Genomic DNA, 17,483 nt, shown 5'->3' on the forward strand with positions numbered 1-17,483 from the left:
GACCGCCCCCCCCCCGCCCGCTCCCTCCCTCCCTCCCTCCCTCAGGCTCCCGGGCAGGTGCGCGCAGCCCGCCCCAACGGCCGCGCCCCTCCCCCCCCCCCGCCCGCCCCAACGGCCGCGCTCCCCCCCCCCCCCCCCCCCCCCCAGCAACGTGGGCGCGTCCGCTCCCCCCCCCCCCGCTCTTTTCCCTTCTCCTCAACGCAGCGCGCGCGCGGCCCGGCCGCGACCACTCGGCCCGCGGGGGGGGGTTCCTCCTTCCTTCTCTCCCTCCCTCCTTCCCTCATGGGAGCCCCCCCCCCCCCCCTCGGCGGGCCGCTTACCGCGGCGGGTGCCCTCCCTCAGCGGGGCGCTCCCCGCGGCGGCAGCGGGCTCACGCACGAGGGGCGCTTAACGCCATCGCCAGCCCCGCCAGCCGCCTGGGTTCCTCCTGCTGCCGCGGCGGGGAGAAAGGCCCGCCCCCCTCGCCTGAGCGCCGCCCAATAGCCGTGCCGGACGTCTTTGAGTTACGGCGCCGCTGGCCAATCAGCGGCGCGGCGCCCGCCTCCCGAGCCGCCGGGCAGCTGAGGCGGGCGCGAGCTCGCCCGGAGAGACGGCGGCCAATCAGCGGGCGCCGCCGCTTTGACGGACAGCCGCGACCACCACTCAGGCGCGGAGACCGGCAGCGCAGCGCCCTCCCCCCTCTCTCCCGCAGCCCGGGCGGCGATAGCCCCGCCCCGTTCCCGCAGCCTTCCGCGAGCCGCAGCGGCCCCGCGGGGCATGCTGGGAGCTGTAGTCCCTCACCCCCCTCCCGCCCAGTGCGGAGCGTGCGCGCGCTCCCGGCTCGCGTCACCTCCGGCCGGCGGCGGTTTGAGCCGGGAGCCCGCCAAGGGCGCGAGGAGCCCGTGAGTGGAGGGGGGGTGGGAGGGGCGGGGGCGCTGTGAGGGGGCCCTCAGGGGTCCCGCCCTGTCCGCAGCGCCCCTAAAGCGCCTGATGGGGGCTGTTGGGGGCGGTTTGAGCTTCGTGTGGTGTCTCCTGACGGGCAGCCCGAGCAGCTGAGGGCGGCCGGGGGTGCTGCGTGAGGTGAATGTGCCCCCCGTGAGGTGAATGTGCCGCCCGTGTTAACAAGGGGTTGCCTCAGGAGCTGCCCCAAGCAGGCTCTGGGAGATTCCTGGAGTCCATCGTGGACAATCTCCTTTGTTAGGCAAACCCACCAGAGGTTTTCCTCGGAGCACAAGAGCTCCTGTATGTAACAAATCAAGCAGGGAAGGTAGGAAACTGGCACGGTTGAACAAGGGTCAAACTTAGGCAAAAGATGGAAATTGTTCACTGTGAGGGTGGTGAGGCCCTGGCACAGGCTGCCCAGAGGAGCTGTGGCTGCCCCATCCCTGCAGGTGTTCAAGGCCAGGCTGGGGGGGCCTTGGCCAACCTGATCCAGTGGGTAGCATCCCTGCCCATGGCAGGGGGTTGGAGCTGGAGGATCTTCAAGGTCCCTTCCGACCTGAGCCCTTCTGTGATAGCAGTGAGCTGTGTTCCGTGGATCTGTGTTGTTACTGTTTTCAAAACGTGTGATTGCTTATCACTCCCTAGTCGTGAGATACTAAGGCCATTTTTGATGAATAGCTACTATTTTTAGTAATTCAGCCACTTCAGCCTTGAGTTCCTTCAAAACACTCGAAGGAACACTTGGATTTTCATTTAGTGTTTTTGTGGTTTTGAGTTGTTAGTCACGAAGCTTCTGTAGCTGCTGTTTACTCGATGAGCCTCTGAGTGAAAAGCTTGGTCTCCACATCTAACCTTTCAGGTCTATTTTATCTAAGAAAACTAAAGTTCCTGACTTTGTGATCTAAAAATGTGGGAGGGTTGTCAGGATGCATATTACAACATGTTAGGAACATGCCAGCAAATGGAAAAAATAACAATTAGAGAAAATGTGTGCACTAATCCTTTCTCTCTGTTCTTAGAGCTTCTGAATCTGCAATGGGTAGAACAACAGGCGTGAACTGGTCGTCTTCCTTTCAGTGTACAGCGATGCTTCTGCTACACTTTTTGACTTTAAAATAGGCTTTGGTTTGTTTAAATTATTCACTGAAATTACTACGATGCTGTTCATAATGGATCTGTCTAAAAACAAAATACAAATAACTACCACTACCACAGTAATTATATACAAGGCATTGATTTTCAGTTTAATTATTACTTTAAAGGATCAATAAAAGGCAATTCACTGAAATTCATTTGTTTCACTGCCTTGTTTCATCATTGTTCATTCTTATTTTCTATATGCCCAGCATAAATCTTTCATAGGGTCAATATGCCTTTCATAGTGTCTTCTGCAGCGTTGGGTATTGGAATAGTACGACAGGCATGAGAATTGGCTGAATGTGGGTTCTTAACGCTGCTGGTGTTATTCAGAAATCATGGCAGAGATTTTTTAAGTCTTCAGCATATGATTCTTTGTATAATCATTAACAAGTTCATGCTAACAATAATTGCAATAATCTGTAAATGTGGGGTAGAGCTATAGGACAGTGCTGTTATTACAGTAGCATTCACTGCATGCGGATTTCTTTAATTATTTACCTATTATTCTTTAATTATTCACCAATCATTTCATTATTCACTTAGGGGAAAAAAAAAACACAACAAAGAAAAACTCATACATGTTTGGTAGCTAGTGCTTTCTGTGTTGCTGCTGGTACTTAAGATAGATCTGCCAAGTTGGTTTTAACTCATTTAGTGACTGTGATCCAGACGCATTTTTTAATAGCATTACTACATACCAATGATTTATATATGCTTTTTCTCTCTAATTCAGATTTATACATGTGAAACTGCATTTTTTATTCAAGGTTTCGGTAGATGAATGTTGTCATAATCTAATTCAACAGGAGGTTAGTTATGTTAACATTTCATTTTCATTTTGTCACTCACCACAAGCTGTGTAGCAAGTCGATCGAAAGCATTCATTTTCTCCGCTTCTGTATAGAAAGGGAAAATCATCACAGAAAGTGAGTCAGAGATGTTGCTCGGTGGTGAATCACAGAGCTGAGCACTGAATGGGTCTGTCGGCCCACCAGTCATCCAGCATACTCGGTAAAGGCTGGCACTAGAGGAATGTTGTGTTTGTTTTTGCCAGTAGTCTTGAAGTGCATTCATCAACTTTTAAAGGAAGAAAAAAAACCAACCCACTCTGTGGAAAATACTGTAATTGAATTCTTGAAGTGATTATGATTGATTTCACAACAGTTAGAGCTGAAACATTTCTGTTTGCTCAACCGAGAGATGAAATTAGTGTTTACCAGCGTTTTACAGCTTCTTGTCTGTGCAATGCATCACCTAGAGCAAGCTAGAGGGTTGCCCTTTTCCGTTGAGCAATGTTCAGCGATGGACATCTGCAGAAGAGCCTTGATACTGATTGTAGCACTTTTATCTGCTGTTGAGTGTTCCAAGAACCCAAGGTACAAAATGTCATTTCCTTAAGGATACGAGAGAGATTCCACTCACAAAACGGGGAAAAAAGCCACAGCGAATAGTGTGATGACAGATGACACCGTATGTCTGTTTTGCAAAAGGAACACAGATTTCCTTACCCTATAACTGCCACGGAGTTCTCATTGCTGGGTGAATCGCTAAAAATAGATTCTGTGGTAGCTAGATGATTTGATACAAAATAGAACCAAATCCATAGAAATAGTAAATACAATCCTTATACCTCAACTTTGAGTGTTGCTTGAAATCTTAAATTCCAATTCAGATGTGCTTGCTTATTTCCTCCCACATTCTCCAGCAGAATGATGCATCAAAACAGCTGTGGTTACCCACCACTTTGTTGTAGAAAAGTGGTAAAAGATGCCCAAGAAAGTACGGACAGAAATTCCCCAGTATTACCAGCATTTTCCTTCCAGCTCTCTAAGTGTGATGTGTTTCTTGATAGGTATGCCTATAATTCATCATATAGCCAAAAAAGCAATTACTCATTTTCAGTCTGAATATCATTAGTCTGGCCAGTGGTGCCAGTGACAGGATACACCAAAATCCTGATTTTTTTTTCTAGGGTTGTGAAACAGTTGAGTGGGTTTACAGAATAATCTGGTCCCTTGTTGTGTACGTCTGTTCACAGACATTTTTGTCCACAGTACTTCAGTACTACCAGATTTGTTTGCTACAGAAAGGCAAATTCCCAATAACTTCTTTTTGCTGCTCTTTCTAGTCCCCCTTTCTTTTCCCTTTTTTTTGGATCACTTTTAGGACAGCCTCAGCTATCGGACAAGGCAGGGCACAAGTGGCTCAGCAGTGGTAGGAGGCTACGGCAGTGGGTCTGCCAGTCCTGCTCTGGGATCTCCACTGGGGTCGTGCAGCACCATGGCCAGAGTCTCACCACACCATGCCAGGGAGTTCTGATGGCCTGGGACATCCCACCTCACCAAATGGGAAGATTTCTCAGTTTTAGTAACATAATGGCCCTTGGAAGATGGAGGTGTTTGTACAGTCATGCCAGAACAAAACCCCAAGCTCTTTCAACATATGTATTGAAGTAGTATTTGAGTGTGCCACAGCACAGTTACGGCTGGATTCTGTTCACTGCAGAGAATGTAACTTCGGTTGGAAGAGCGCACATCAGTTTTTGTAGCTAAAAAATCATAAATGGAATTCCTTAGGAATACAGAGGTGCTGTTCTCTGTCACCATGGTATATAATTCCTTTTGAATCAATGTTTTCCTTGCCAGTTCCCTGGAAAGTTAGAAGGCATCTGTTGCAACCTCTGTTTTGCATAATCTTGCTTTACTGTGTTGATTACTGAACCCCTTGCATCGTCCTCAGGTCAGGCTTACCACGTAACTAGTCAGTGCAAGAACCAGATGGTTTAGTCCTGCAGATCTTCGAAGTGAATGGCCGTGTAGCTCAGTACATTTCTCACTGTGATTATAATGAATCATTAAATCCACAGGAAGAATCATACATCATGCTCACTAAATCATATCTGAATTGTTCTGAGTTGCTTCAGAAATGTATCAATAGAAAAGAATCCGGGCACAACATGGTGTTCTTACAGAATTCTGTTACTGAGCCTGGTAGTACAGTATCTACTGTTGACAATCCAAGAGGCATATTTTGCCTGATGTTTTGTGTTCCCAGCATAACTAAGGTCCCAATCCTCACACAGGCTATGAAATTAGGCAATTAGGCAGTGTGGGGTTAAAGACTTTTCCTCTATGCCTTGATGTAAAGGTTTGTTCCTTTCCTCGTGTTTAGTTAGTGTACTGCTACTGAGCGCTAACATATACAATTTTTGGAAGTTATAAGAGAAAAAAAAGCTAGGATTTCTTCTCCAACTCTTTTCCCTTGCACAAAAGTGAATCAAGTTCATATTTATACCCTGAAGAATATGAGAATCTTTAGTATGAGAATTGGCATTGATTAATTCTGTGGTTTAAGATTTTATTTCTGAAAGGAATAAAGTTTCTTTTGTAGTTCTAGATTTCTTGTGTATGCCTAAACAATGCTGGTCAGGTCCACCTGAGATCATTGGTAGCCAAACAAGCCGAAAAATGAAAATGAATCAATTTTAGAAGAAAAGGAAAAAAGAAGTAATATGTTTTCAAGGACGTTGTTATAAAAGAAAAATAAAGTGTATTGATAAAACACAATGAAACAAGTCTGATACCAAGATCTCACCATCGTTCTCTAATGATCTTGGTGACATTTTTGCTGTTGAAGACAGCATTCTTCCTCCACTCCTTTCCTGAATGTTCTTCTTGCAGCTGACTTCTCATGGGCTAAACTTCCTAGCCATGCTCACATGTTGCCATGATCATGGCTGTAAAGAGAGGTACAAAGCTGTACTACCTGTTTCTTGCTCTAAACTGAGGCAGGCTGCTTTGTGTGTGGCAAGTTGGTTTAGCTCTTTATTTCCATGCTAATACAAATGAAGTTGTGCTACTTTGGAAATGGGAAGGATGTTTGAAATGTGGGGATGTTTTTGTTGTCTTTTTTTTTGGGGGTGGGGGGGAGGGTTATTTTGCGGAGACTGATGTTCCTTATAAATCAATTCAATGTACATTGAATTACAACAACTTTGTGACTTTGCCTTTCTTTAAAAAAAAAAGTTATCACGCTTTTGTTTTTTTTGACCTTCATAGTTACTAATTAATATGGTGATTCTGGTGGTCTTAATTTGCAATATGTTTTCTATTAATTAAATTGTCATATGTGACATCTGTGAAAAGCCAGGTGTTTGGTTGTGTTGTTGTTTTTTTTTGTAAAAACCTGTAAGAAATAGTCAATTGGCTAGTCTGAGCATTTCCTTTTCGTTTCCACCTAATGTTGTTATTGTAAGGGCAACTTACTTAGATATCAATTATTTCAAGTTACCATTATTCCATGAAGCTTTATTCTGTAATGTGTTGCAGACCTATCTTTTAAGTCAGGTATCTTTTTTGATTTTGTTTCCCCTAGGCTCAACATGGCTTGTACGTTCCAGGGAACACCTACACTTGAAGCTTCTGATTCTGAAAATGTTGATGCTAAGCTGTCCTTTCTACCTGAAAGACTGAGAAAGAAACTGCTGCCTTTTCAGGAGAAAGGCATCATATTTGCACTTCAGAGAAATGGCAGGTAAAATCCTTATTCTGTCATGTGCTAAATAGAATTATTCTAGGTAGAAATAATGAATGGTTACAAAAGCTATGCAAATACAGCAACACTTAAGAGAATTATATTACAGATTTTTTATTGCAAACTGTAAGATAACATGGCTTATAATGAGGTGTTTTTTCTTCCTCGAGAGGAGGAAGAAATATTTAATAGCGCAAAAGAGACTTGTAGTATCAAAGATCTCCTCATACAAGAGGAGGCTGCTATCAGCAGGACCATCCTTTTTGTCATGTTAATGGAGAATGCTTAAAATAAATTGATTCACATTTGCTTCTGTAGTTCTTAATGGCGTGGTAGAGCTGTTAAGAGAATGACTAACAGATCTTGATGCATCTGTGTGGTATTCTATTTTAAACTTTGTACAATTCTGGTATGTAATCAGGGTGTTCTTGAACTCACTGAGCTGCAACAGCAGAGCAGAAGAAGACTAGCAGAATGCTCGGTTAGCAAGTGCAGCAACTGATAAAAAAGGCATTTGACAATTAGGTACCTGATAAATCAGAAAAATCGTTTATGCAGCAGAGTCTGTAAATATTTTGCTGAGTAAGAGCATGTTGCTGAGTTACAGGGATGAAGAAGTGGGAAGGGAAATGTGATTTCTGATTTATAAATTTTCTAATAACTAGGCAATTGCAGCCTAAAGCCATGAAACTACTGGATGTTGTTCTTTTGGAAAGTAATGACATCTTAGAGGTCTGGCACAAAAGAAACAGTTTGGGCTTAAGTTGTGAGGAAGGATGAAATTAGTTTCTGATAACCTCATCATCTTGCTCAATACAAGAGGCTTGGGGCCTAAGAGGGTTGCCTGATACTGTTTGTGATGTTTTTGTAGGAGATGAGAAATGTGCATGGCCTTCTCTAAAGATTAAAAATGGGAAAGGAAATGTTTCTCATCAGTCCCTGCAGTTATATGGAGCTTCTGATCAAGTCAAATTTTCTCTGAAGTATTTCACTTTATTTCTATTCATCTGGCCAAAAAACTTCGGTAATGGTAATATTTCTGTCTCATAAGCCATCTATTTTAGGCTGCCAGAGTAGGCAGCAGAGTAGAAAGATGGGTCCAGCCATTCAGGTGCAAGCTTGAATTTAAAGCCTGGGATTTTAACAGCTTTATGCTGTGTTGTCATTAACTTCTCTGTGACCACCAGACATGTGAGGTACTTCACTGCTGCCAGGTGTAACTGTGAAGATAAACATATACAGTTTTAATAGATCACTAAGACTTGGATAGAATAGACAGCAAAAGTCTGTATTTGAGTTGAATTTAATAAATTCAAAGCCTTAGGCTACTACTATATCACAGTTGATCTGATTCTAGTAAGGGGAAGTGAAGTTTATATTGTATGTAATAGAGGTGCATTTGTATACACAAACTGAAATAACACAAAAATATAAATGTATTTATTGTCTTTAATGTTAACTACTGTAGGCTAATGGATGCATCTGAAAGTGGCATAAAGCTTTTCAGCCTACCATGTAATATACAGGTTCCTCAGGAAACTGTTTAACTGTAAATTTTAATTACATTTTTCTTTCTTCTTCCTTGAACAGAAACAATTGTCTGCAGTAAGTATGTAGAAAGGTTTGGAATGACCATAAAAGAGGGAATGAGACTGTTTTTAATTAGAATTAGGGGTTTTGCTTTTTTCTTTTCTTGAAACCTGTCATTAACAAAAGATTGTTGAGTAATATGGCACTGATATTTTTACTATAAAATGGGTAGGAATGTATTTTCGTCAGGAGTGCAAGAAATCTCATTCACTGGCGTAGCAAGTTCTATTCAGTAGCTGGGTCAAGTTGAGGAGAACAGTATGCCTGCTCCCAGCCAGCCTCTGTATAAAGTAAAATGTGTTATGTCAAACTTTCCAGAGCAGTACTTTTTAAAAAATCTGTGCTTTGCTCAGGCAGATCTAATTTTTTCTTAGTCCCAAAACAGAACAAGAGCCTGTGCTGCAGCTTGTAGCTGAATTTTCTTATTAGTGTATCAGCCCTTGGCTCACACAAATCTCTCCCTTTTGTGTACTCCTTAATGATTTAAGCCTTCTTTCACTATTTCCATCAGTATATTTTAGCAAGGTCTGGTGCTTTTCCATAAAAGTGTCTTTTCTAATTTTAAAAATATATAAACCTGGGACTTGAAGTAAGCAATATGTGCATCTGGGCTCGTCTTTCTTCTCTCCCTTGGGCTGTGCGCTCCCTGTGCAGCCATCACTTAATCCATGCTTTGCTGTAGTGGCAGGAAAGTGGTGTAGAGAAAGTGCTCTACTGCTGGCTGTAGACATTCAGTTCATGTTATCTCAGGTTAGACAAGCTCCCAGCATTATTAGAACAAAAAGAAAATATGGTCTTGGATGAAATGCACCCTCTGAGACACTAATGGGGCAGAGATTAACCTATTAATTCCCCCATAGTTCCCCTAATGATAAGATAAATATGCTGTTGTGATTTGTGCTTTTGATTCAATGGTAAAAGGGAGGCAGGAGAAGCAGACAGATCCTGTGTGTTTATTTATTTTTTTTTGCAATAAATGCTCCAAAGGCTTTGTCTAGAGCAACACATGCTGCCTAACACTTTTCTAGGAAATAATAAAAATACAGTAATTCTAGAGCCAACAAGACTGTGTAATTCAAAATATGGTAAGATACCTTTTAGCTGACAGACATGCCTTAAGAAGCCATAGAGTTACTGATCTTTACTCCTTACTAGAGATTGTTCTTCAGAAGTGCATTTGGGAAGAGGTGCGTAGGGATGGAAATCTTTCTTTATAACCTGAACCATTAATGTGCAGAAAAGGTGGGTACATGCAAATTCCATACCTGAAAACTATTTTATTTCTTTTTTTTTTTCATCCAGGGAAACTAGTTTACTTTTAAAACATCATAAATATATATTTATATTCATATATTTTTATTATATGTTATTTACTTTAATTATAGACAGCTTGCTCACCTAAATACACTGTAAAAGTTAGAAGCTTGCTATTTTAGAGTTATGTCTCTTGCAGCTAACACATACAAACCATATTGCTGAATACTTTACCAACTTTTGTAATAAAATTTGCTAGCATGTGATTTACAAACACCATTTTTAGTGTTGCTTGCCTTGTTGATGGTATCTGAGGAAGATGCCTTCAGACATACAGATTTTTTTTCCTAGAAGTGTTGGCAGAACAATGTGTTTAAGCTACCTTGCTTGTGGATGAGAAAGAAGAGTTGTTTACCACGTATGAAATAAGCTTTTCTATTATAACTGCACGCTCAAACAGTTTAACTAGCATAGTCTAGTTCCCTGTTGTGCTTTTTTCTCCTTTTCTTGTACATGGTTCAATGTGTACAAGTGCATTACCATTGTAACTCTTTTTCTCTGACAAGTAATATTTTTTAAAATGAAAGTTTTTATAAATATTGAAACACTTATTGATACTTTTGCTAATACCTATATTTTATTCCAGCTGTGATTCATATATAATTTTTGCTTTTTAATGCTATCTGTATAAGTTTTAGAGTTAATGTGTTAACTTGTGTGTTCTAAAGTATGTGATATTTAGTATCTTATACATGCTGGCTTAAAATTATTTGAGTATAGTTACAGTAATAAAGAGGCAACATGATATGGGGACCTCATATCTGGCATTAAGAGCTATCTTTTAATGAAGAGATTTATTTTGTTAGGCAGGTCATTTAATAGAGTAATAAAGATTGTTATATTATTTAATGTTGTTTTGGATAATAGGCTACAGAAAATCATTGTGATAGAGAGTTCATTATAGAACAGAGTGTCACCTAGTATAATAGCAAGTCAGTTGGCTGCAATTCAAAATAATATTTTTATTTTCCATTGACTGTGTCTCTGAACTCTACCAGTCAACACAGGAGAAGCACTTAGTTCTTCATAAATTAAAACATATTTTTGGCTCAAAAACTTTTATCAGTCTTCATAGAAATTAATTTCCTTCTCCCAGCCTCTCAGAATAGACCAGAAAAGCAAAGGCTCAAATCAGAATTTTCTCAAAGCTTATGAACAAGGCTAAAAGATTCTAGCTCCAGTTCCTTACAGGAAAGGTAGAGTGTGTACAGTCTGACGAGGTTTTAGTTGTTGAATCATAGAAATGATAGCTCTTGGGCAGGAAACAAATAGAAATTTTAAAATTCCTGGTGATGGAATACCGGTTTGTTGGGTCAGGAATTCCTGATATATGTTATATCGAAATTCTTGCACAAATTTCTGCACAATTTTCTTTAACTTTCTAGGACAGTAATAAGAAGGGAACAGAATGCAAGGAAATTGAGTCTGGATGTGGCAGCATCCAATAGACTAATGTTTTTTTTTCCCTTGAAATCTCAAATTCTCAGAAGTCCTTATTCTGAATCTGCTTTGTACTATTTCATTCAACCTGCCAGAAAATAAACCTATAGTCTGCGTGTGTGGTACATCGGGTGGGGGTGGAAAGGTTCCTTTTTATAGAATTCTTCAGAACACGAGAGAGAGGTTATCTGTGTTAAGGTTTCTTTGTCTAGACTCTGAACAAGGAAGCCTTAATCAGCTTAACTTTTCTATATCAGCCACTGAGCAGCATGAAGGGTATCATTTCTGTATGTTTGAGAGTGTAGTGGAGATGTATTTCTAGCTTTTGGAATTTGATACAGTAGGAGAAAATATGTTGGTCTACACTTGTCTCTATGCATGTTTTAATTGCTGCTAGAGCAGCAGATCCTTCTCTTTTTGTTTAATTATTTTTCCTTTTAATTCTTATTTTTTATCATTTTTACTGAGTTTGATTCTGTATTTTATGTTAGTAGTTATGAATAAAAGGAAACATTGGAAAAGTAAAATATTTTCATCCATTTCCATTTTGAAACACTAAGCTTAGATGCATGTACATGTGTTGCTGTCTGCATCTATTTTTTCTGTCCTTTGTTTGAGAGGTCATAGATTGCTAAAGTCTGTATTGTGATTGTGTGGCCAACTGTTTTTTACTCTTCTCTAAAGCCATTTCTTTTTCAGAATCAGCTACATGTTTCAAAGTAATACTTATCAAAAATACTTTACAGAGTACTTCTGGACTGTCCTCTAAAAGTACTTCTCAATATTTTTCTTGTGGAAGCTGTGGCACAGTTATTTTCAGTTGAGCCTTATAATTTTTCATCTCTATTATTATGTCTTCAAAACACTATAGCGTACTCAACTTCTTCTTTCCATATAAGTTAGTTGCATGCAACTTCATTTATTCAATGAAAACATTAACCATTAATTCCTATAGGCAGAAAAATTTAACAGAAATGGTTGACATGGAGAGTTTGCATTTTATGGAGCAATTTAATCATTCTCAGTATGTTGTACCTGACACTGACATTTATGGAGAACATTTTAAAGAAGATTTTTTCTTCAAGTTTTACTTATATTGGGCCACTTTGGTAAGAGTAATGTGTTTGAAATCTGAGTGAGAGTTCTGACTGCTAAGCACACAATGAATGTCATTCTTACATGCTGCAGGTAAGGATGTTGGGTTGGTATAATTACCAAATACAGCATCTGTTAAGGAGTGCAAATGTTACAGTATCAATTTTGTTGTGAATTTGGAGTTAATCTGATTTCTTGTTGCTAAACTTTTGATTGATTTGGTTTTAAGATGGGGAGTTCAGACTTGAAAATATAGAGAAGAATTTCCAAAATAGGAAGGGTGAAGATAATCATCATTTCTTTTGGGAGATCTTACTTTCTCTGCTTTTTTCACAATGACTTTGATAGATGCCACATTAATTAAATTTGCATGTTTCAAAATGAAATTCCTTTCATATTTTTTCTTTTTTTTTTGAGTCATGCCTATGAATATTATATTTTTATGAATGTTTAATTTTTATTTTAATTTATACTTGGTGACTTGAAGCATTATGTGCTGTCAACAACTATCTCTGTTGACTGTGTATCTTCAGATCAGATGGGAATAAGGAGGAAGATTTGAAGAGACTAGTTCTGCAGCTTTTGCAGTGCACATCACTGCAGGGAATGTCACATGGGAAAGCAAATTTTATTGGTAAAGTAATGACAGGTAACTAATTTTCATTGAAAGTCATTAGACTGCATCCTAAGGAAGAGCTACCATTGATTACATATATTTCAATCATGCCAATTAATATCTAGGTTAAAGCTTGTAGCCTACATTGTCAGTAGTTGAAATTAGTTGATGTTATTCCAACTGTTCCAATTAACTGATGTCAACTTTTCTTGCAATGAATCGGCTGGTGAACTGATTGGGGCTGAGGGGGCTTATAAGAAAGATGGAGAGAGACTTTTTGCCAGGTCTTCTAGAGATAGGACAAGGGGTAACAGTTTTAAGATGAAAGAGGGTAGATTTAGGTTAGACCTAAAGATGAAATTCTTTACTCAGAGAACGGTGAGACACTGGAACAAGTTGCCCTGAGAAGCTGTGGATTCCCCATCCCTGGAGGCTGAATGGGGCTTGAGCAACCCGGTGTGGTGGGAGGTGTCCCTGCCCATAGCAGGGGGGTGGAATTGCATAATTTTTAAGGCCCCTTCGACCCAAACTATTCAGTGATTCCAGCTCTCTGAGCTTAAACTTCACCTTGACCACTTTGATATGTGTTATTCCACACATCCTTGCCCATGCTTAAATCCTGAAATATGTAGGCTAATGTGCTCTCCTAGATTGCAAATCTTCATAAGCATGGAACATTTTAGATGTTTCATTCAGTTGTAGGTTGAGCAGTGTTGGAGAAAAGCATAAAACTTGGCACAACCATTCTCCTCCATATTCCTTTAGGGAATCAGTAACACTGCATATGGGGCAATTTACTGCATCTTACATTAGCTTGAGGGTTGTTTTTTCATTTAGTTTTTTAAATACATAGTGTACTTCAAGAGCAAGGGTATCATCTAGCTTAAATCTTCTGGGGCTCTATTTCTGCTGAAACAACCTTGATTATTTTTGCAAGGAAGTCATCTCTCTTTGTTCTAGTTTTAGGACTGTGTGCTGTGATTACTGACACACAAATGTAACGGTTGCTTGCGCAGTTTTATATAAAAATGTACTAAGTTCAGATTCCTTAAATAACCCTTGGTTAAGATGTTAGTGCTAAAGTGTTGGCTTGTGAGTAGGAGGTAAATTATATGTTGTAGCGTTATATAAAACTGACTCACATGAGTAGGTGAGAATCCCAAGAATATCAGGACACCCACACTAGTGAAAGAAAGACGCAAGCTTCCTCTGTACAACATGTTCCAAAGATTACATTAACAAAAACAGCTTTAATTTGTTTGAGTAGTAACAAAATTTTTCAGTGTTTTAAGAAATCAAGTGCTACTGTTTTGAGTGTTTATGTTGGAAAATGTAACTAAAAGTAAAGCATTTTGTTCTGAAAAGGCTACCTGCAGCTCTATATTTTCTGGATAAACAGATGTTGAAAATAAATCAAAAAGTTAAATTATCCTCACAAGCAAGCAATAAGTATATTGTATTGCTATATCCCCTTCAACTTTTAATCCACGATGCATAAGGAGGCAGAACTGTCTAGTTTAGGGAGAATATTATTGCAAAATATTTCTGTAGTTACAAGAAACGCGTAGCACTGTGTGACTTATTCGTGGTTAAATACATATTTCTTTTTAATCTATATATAAATTATATAGATTATAAGGTTAAACCTCACATATGTCAGCGTGTTGGTAATCAGTATTTTTCCAAGAAGAAAGTTCAAAAAGAGATTTTGTCTTTGCAAAGATACCTTGCTGAAGTAGTCATAATTAATATAAGAAGCTATAATGGCATCACTTACTTGGTAATATCGAAATACCACCATTTCAGAAGGATGACCTGAATGTAACCCATACACACAGAAATAGAAATGATTTTCATTTAAATGTTCTGCTTCTCTAATCTCATCTGCATACAGTGTTAAAGATCTGTTTCTCCTTATTCTTTACAAAGCTGGCTCAGTCTTCTTGACATCAATACAACCAGAAGCTCTTCCTGTGCGTTTTGAGGTTTGAAAAATTATCCCTTCTCTCTTGGCAGAGCTTTCCTGACCAGAGCTTTCTTAGACGTGGGTTTGGGGTTGCTTCCTTCTGTAAGTGCATTTTTGCTTGGTGCTTGATACCTTTACAAGACTGTTTTGATAGTGTTTGCTAACGCTTGAATATCTGGTTCTGGGGTTCTGATTTATCCAGCTTTGTGTGGTCACTTAAACTACAGCCTTAGGTGTTTGTATTCTCTTGTGTGGGGATCTACAAAAAGGTTTCAGACCTACATGCATGTGGGGTGAACCAACACAATAGGTTTCTTGCTCTTTCTGCTTTGCATGCATATTCACTTACCAGGATACTTTCTCTTAGTTTTATTTTAAAGCTAATACATCTTGAAATGAAAAGGTTATTAAAATCTGGTGGAAATCAGACTGGGTGGTTCCCTTCTGTTTATGAAAATACATGGAAAGCTGTGTCCAAAGCCCGCTGCTAAGCCTACACCTGTGAATGGCTCGTGAATATTAGGAAGTTTATAGCAGCATGTGCAGTGCACCACAGTGAGATTCTGATGAGATTTTCTGTTAAGAAAAAATAGCAGAATTTCTTCACAAATGGACAGAGATTCAAGTGCTAGCCACGGGATTCACTGTGAAGAAGGCGAACATTTAGAAATGAAATGGGAAAGAAACAGAGAACTTGCCATTGACTGTGATACTTTTTCATGGTTGGACTTTTTCGCTGATGGGAAATGTAACTGAGGCATCTCAAATGCTTTTTCCTGGTTTTCAGAAACTTTTGACCGTGTGGGCTGAGCTTATAACAGGATATGGAACTGCGTATCATAGCTCTGATTTGTATTCTTGGATAGAGCTATTATTAAGGTGTCATATGAACAGATGGGATATGAATGATGAAGCTCAAATTGGGTAACTACCAGTTGAGAGGAAATGACTAATTGAACTTCAGAGAACAAGAAGTCTGTCTTCTTGCAGTCAAAATATGTGAAACAAAAATACGTATTTGTCCCTTCAGTGTATCTGAAGATCTGTTTCTTCTGCTTTGACAGCATGAAACCTTTATGTTCGTGTTGGCAGCTTGTCTGACTGCAGTAATATAGAACATACTGAAGTTTGTTATAAATAGAGGCTGCATATTTTTAAGGTTACGTAAAGCAAAATGTGAAGTAGTTCTTCTTACCGGTTTAATGTGACTATTGGATCTTATGAGTTCTGTACAATCTGGGCTCTAATGATAGGGAAATTCTGTACATTTCAAAACTAATTGCTGTGATTATAAACTGGGACACTTGACGATTTCCCTCTCAGTAATATAAGCTATTTTACGTTGCTTTAGAGTAACAAAGATAGGACCTCTGATATATACCAGCTAGGTTAAGCAAGCTGGTTTAAGTATCTAAAACTGGGAAAACTACAGAGTTTTAATGCTCCGAAGTGCATCAAGTCATAATATAACTTGAACATACCCAATTTCTACTAACATTGGTTTTATTAACTTCTACCTGTATCATAAACTCATCTTGTGTATAACGTCAAAACTTCATTAGTTGTGCTGATAATGTTAGTCAGCTGACATAAATCAGCAGTTTTGAAACTGTAGCACTTCAGGGATTTGAATGTGAATGGTGTGGATCAAAGCAGTGATTCATGTTGGAAACTGTATCATAACAGGACCTAACACATTCAGATACTCGAAATGGAGCTTTTAAAAACAACTTTGTGCACCTGATTCATAGCAGTCTGTGATGTGTCTAGTCAAATGTTTAAATGACTGAAAGGTGTATGGATTGCAAGCATAGGATAAAAATCCAATACAAAGCTATTTCAGCATTGAGTGAGGGAAGAGAATTAATACTTAACTAAATAGCAAATATCACTATTGAGCCACAAGCATTTGCAGCAGAATTCAATACGTTTCTAAGTGACAATTATTATACTTTCTCTTCTGATGATACTAACAAAATCAAAAATATTGTGATTCATAAGCAGTGTGGGTTATGTTCAGGTAACAAAGAGATAATTTTGCTTCCAGAATCTGCATGGCCTCCAATGCTGTGCATCTTTCCGCTGCTTAGTAGTTTCCCCACTTTGATTTTACTGCAAATTATTGCAAAATGGATAGGGGACAACTACATTTGAGGATCTATTGTTGAGTTATAGTACTTTTTAAAGAGACCCGGACTTAATAGGGTGTGAGTTGTATGTAGAAGTACTATATCTTTTGTAATTCTGTTAACAGAAACTGTACTGTCATTGTGGGAACATAGAATTGGAGGTCACCTGTGTCCTGAAGTTTCTGTTGCTGGAAGGATCCACACTGTACTAATTCCTAGCACAATTTGGGTTCCGCCTTGTACTAAATTACTTTTTTGCCCCAGGATTCTTTACAAATACTGTTATTAGTGTGATTAAGAACATCATTCTAATTTCTAGCTTAAATGTAAGCCAAGTATTTTATGTACCAACACTGTTGTACTTTCTACCCGTGGAATTTTTCTTCTTCATGGATTTACAGAACAGTGAGGGGAGGAATAAGCATTCCATTTCAGCATTTACTTTCAGAGATGAAGAAACTATTTCTCTACTGGTGTCTCCTACCATGGTGTCCTGGTTTCAGCTAGAATAGGGTAGCTTTGTTTTCCCTTAATCTTTCTAGTAGATCTTTCTTGCATCTCTTCTGGCTTGAATTTGTCGGAAGACAATGGGATGTGGACGATCAAAATGTTACGCAGTATTCTGGATGGGTGGCATTCACCAATATGTTATATAGTGGTGTTTATATTTCTCCATCTCCCCTGAAAAGTGATGATATTTTTATCTAACAAATGAACAACACCAAAAAAGAAACAAACA

At 39.5% G+C, this 17,483-nt stretch overlaps 1 protein-coding gene across 1 annotated transcript in view; it reads left to right on the forward strand.

The window, feature by feature from the left end:
* The first annotated feature begins 781 nt into the window (after positions 1-781).
* Positions 782-17,483, forward strand: part of ZRANB3 (zinc finger RANBP2-type containing 3) — a 48,149-nt gene continuing 31,447 nt past the window's right edge. Inside the window, exons 1-2 of the mRNA XM_084524256.1 lie at positions 782-881; positions 6,436-6,594. Of these exons, the coding sequence (XP_084380382.1) occupies positions 6,443-6,594 (152 nt within the window). The 5' untranslated portion in view covers positions 782-881; positions 6,436-6,442. The remainder of the gene's footprint in view (positions 882-6,435; positions 6,595-17,483) is intronic.

Source organism: Aythya ferina, assembly GCF_964211825.1.
Source record: "Aythya ferina genome assembly, chromosome: 6".
NCBI classification, from domain to species: domain Eukaryota; kingdom Metazoa; phylum Chordata; class Aves; order Anseriformes; family Anatidae; genus Aythya; species Aythya ferina.